At 37.3% G+C, this 2612-nt stretch overlaps 1 protein-coding gene across 1 annotated transcript; it reads left to right on the top strand.

Moving 5' to 3' along the window:
• Positions 1-261: 261 nt before the first annotated feature.
• Positions 262-992, top strand: LOC122040316 (MOB kinase activator-like 1A). The gene is made up of 3 exons (XM_042599641.1): positions 262-428; positions 534-697; positions 789-992. The coding sequence occupies exons 1-3, from the start codon at positions 374-376 to the stop codon at positions 855-857; spliced, it is 288 nt and encodes a 95-aa protein (XP_042455575.1). The 5' UTR covers positions 262-373; the 3' UTR covers positions 858-992.
• The last annotated feature ends 1620 nt before the right edge of the window (positions 993-2612 follow it).

The following is a 2612-nucleotide window of genomic DNA, read 5'->3' as shown; positions in this document are numbered from 1 at the left end:
AATGCCTCCTTATTGCAAGATACTAGTTTCAGTGAATCTAACTTGTTATAATTTTTCCATTTTGTCATAACCAGATTGAAAGTTGCTGATACTTTACCTCCCTTAGGAATCATCATTAGCAGAGTTACCTTTGTGGGTCATGATCCATACATATTTCTTAGAAGAATTGCACGATATTTCATCCAATATCATCATAGGGAAGCAAAATATCAAATTTTGCAGATAATTTACTTCTGTGATCCCGCAATGAGTTGTATTTGTATCATATGTTTATTTGCAGATTTGTACTTGTAGGTACGAATATAGATGGGCGGATGGTGTGCAAATAAAGAAACCTATTGAAGTCTCAGCGCCAAAGTATGTTGAGTACCTGATGGAGTGGATTGAAGTTCAGCTCGACGATGAATCTATTTTCCCTCAAAAGCTCGGTAGAGCCTGTCGATCCAAGTGTTCAATTAATCATTCTTCTAATACAACAACAACTAAGGGAGCTTAAATTGCTGATCTTCATTATCTGATGTTTTTTTTTGTAGGAACACCTTTTCCTGCAAACTTCAAAGACGTCGTGAAGACAATATTCAAGCGGTTGTTCCGTGTTTACGCACACATTTATCACTCTCATTTCCAGAAGATTGTGAGCCTCAAGGAAGAAGCACATCTCAACACCTGCTTCAAGCATTTCATTCTTTTCACTTATGTAAGTGCCTACCTCCGCTTAAAATTTCATTGCTTTCGTCAACCTTTCATACCCATTTGAGAATCGACATGTTCGTGTTATTGTGATGCAGGAGTTTGGGTTGATCGACAAGAAGGAAATCGCCCCGCTGCAGGAGCTGATTGAGTCCATCGTTCTATAAGTTTGTTGCTAATCTAAAGCACTTAAATGATCTTTCAGGTAATCAATCTTATTTCACTGCTAAGTTTCTCTCGAGTGGCTTGTATGTTGATGATGCATTGTTTATTACACATAATTAATGAGTAAATATTAATATGATTTTGTGTGACCCACCTCCACCACCTGTTCCTTGTGGCTCTGAATCAAGAAATTTTGCTGCCACACCTCCCGCCCTCTGCCAGCATGGTGAGGGCTCGAGAGAGAGAGAGGGAGGCAGAAAGCGGTAGAATTGTATCATTAGAGTAAAATTTGAATCCTATGAGGACGCTTGGGGCCGGCAGTGGAGAAGGCACTTGGAGTGAGGTTACATTATTGCATCTTTACCATTTCCAGCTTTCAAAATTACATCTTTACTAATATATTATTTATGTGTTTTTACAGTTTACAAATCTCAACTACTCTAGAGTTGAAATTGATGAAGTGCGGTTCGATTGGGCGGAATGCATGCTAGATTACATTTGAAGTGCGGTTCTACGTTGATGTGTTGTTAAAAGAATGTTCTATCTTGATTTTGATATCTATTAGCTAGCTTTTGATGTAAAAAGAATGTTTGGGTATTTTATGGATACTGTTGTAAGAAGATTATTTATATAATTTGTGAATATTTGTGTATTTTATGGATATTATTGAATGAAGAATATTTGTATAATTTGTAAATATTTGTGTATTTTTTTTTGTTATTGTCGGTTTTAAAATCAAATTTGTGCTGTTAAAAAATATACATATTACATCGGTTTTCCACCGCTGCAAAACCGGTGTTATTAACTAATATTACATCGGTCATTTACCGCTGCCAAAACTGGTGTTATTAACATACAATATTACATCGGTTTTACACCATTGATGAAACGGTGTCGTTAAGTGATACTACACCGGTTAATAACCGATTCGAAGACCGGTGTCGTTAAGTGATACTACACCGGTTTTAACCCGATGTCTAAAATGGCAGACTTTTAACATCGGCTTCATAGACATCGGTCGAAAATGAAATAGACACCGGTGGAAAATCGATGTCTATGAAGGTTTTTGTTGTAGTGAACTCATCATCGATCTAACCATCTCCATAAGAGTCCTATTCCTTCGTTCTGCCACACCATTTTGTTGGGGTGTACCAGGTGCGGACAGTTGGGATTGAATCCCGGCCTCTGATAAGTAATTCCTAAACTCTCCTAAGAGGTATTCGCCACCACGATCAGACCGTAGTGACTTGATACTTTTACCTAGTCGTTTCTCCACATCAGCCTTGTATTCTTTGAACTTATCAAAGCACTCGGACTTGCGGCGCATTAGGTAAATGTATCCGTATCTTGAATAATCGTCTATGAAAGAGACAAAATATTCAAAACCTCCTCTTGCCTGGATAGACTTAGGACCACACAAATCAGAATGAACCAATTCTAACACTTCTTTGGCTCTATTCCCCTTGGCCTTAAAAGGCCTCTTGGTCATTTTACCTTCTAAGCAAGATTCACAAGTTGGAAAATTTTCCAACTCTAATGAACCCAAAAGTCCATCGGCCATAAGCCTTTGAATCCTACTTAAGTTAATATGACCAAGCCTTAGATGCCAAAGATATGCTTGGTTCATTTCCGAAGGTTCTTTTCTTTTATTTGAGTTAGAAGATGAGTTATAAATTTCCATGCTTTGCTTTGTGGGAGAAATTGAATTTAAAGTATAAAAATTGCCAACTATTGCACCAGAACATATAATTACTTTA

Source organism: Zingiber officinale, chromosome 2A, assembly GCF_018446385.1.
Source record: "Zingiber officinale cultivar Zhangliang chromosome 2A, Zo_v1.1, whole genome shotgun sequence".
In the NCBI taxonomy this organism is placed as follows: domain Eukaryota; kingdom Viridiplantae; phylum Streptophyta; class Magnoliopsida; order Zingiberales; family Zingiberaceae; genus Zingiber; species Zingiber officinale.
Note: the sequence above shows the minus strand (reverse complement) of the source record. Positions and strands in the feature narration are given on the sequence as shown.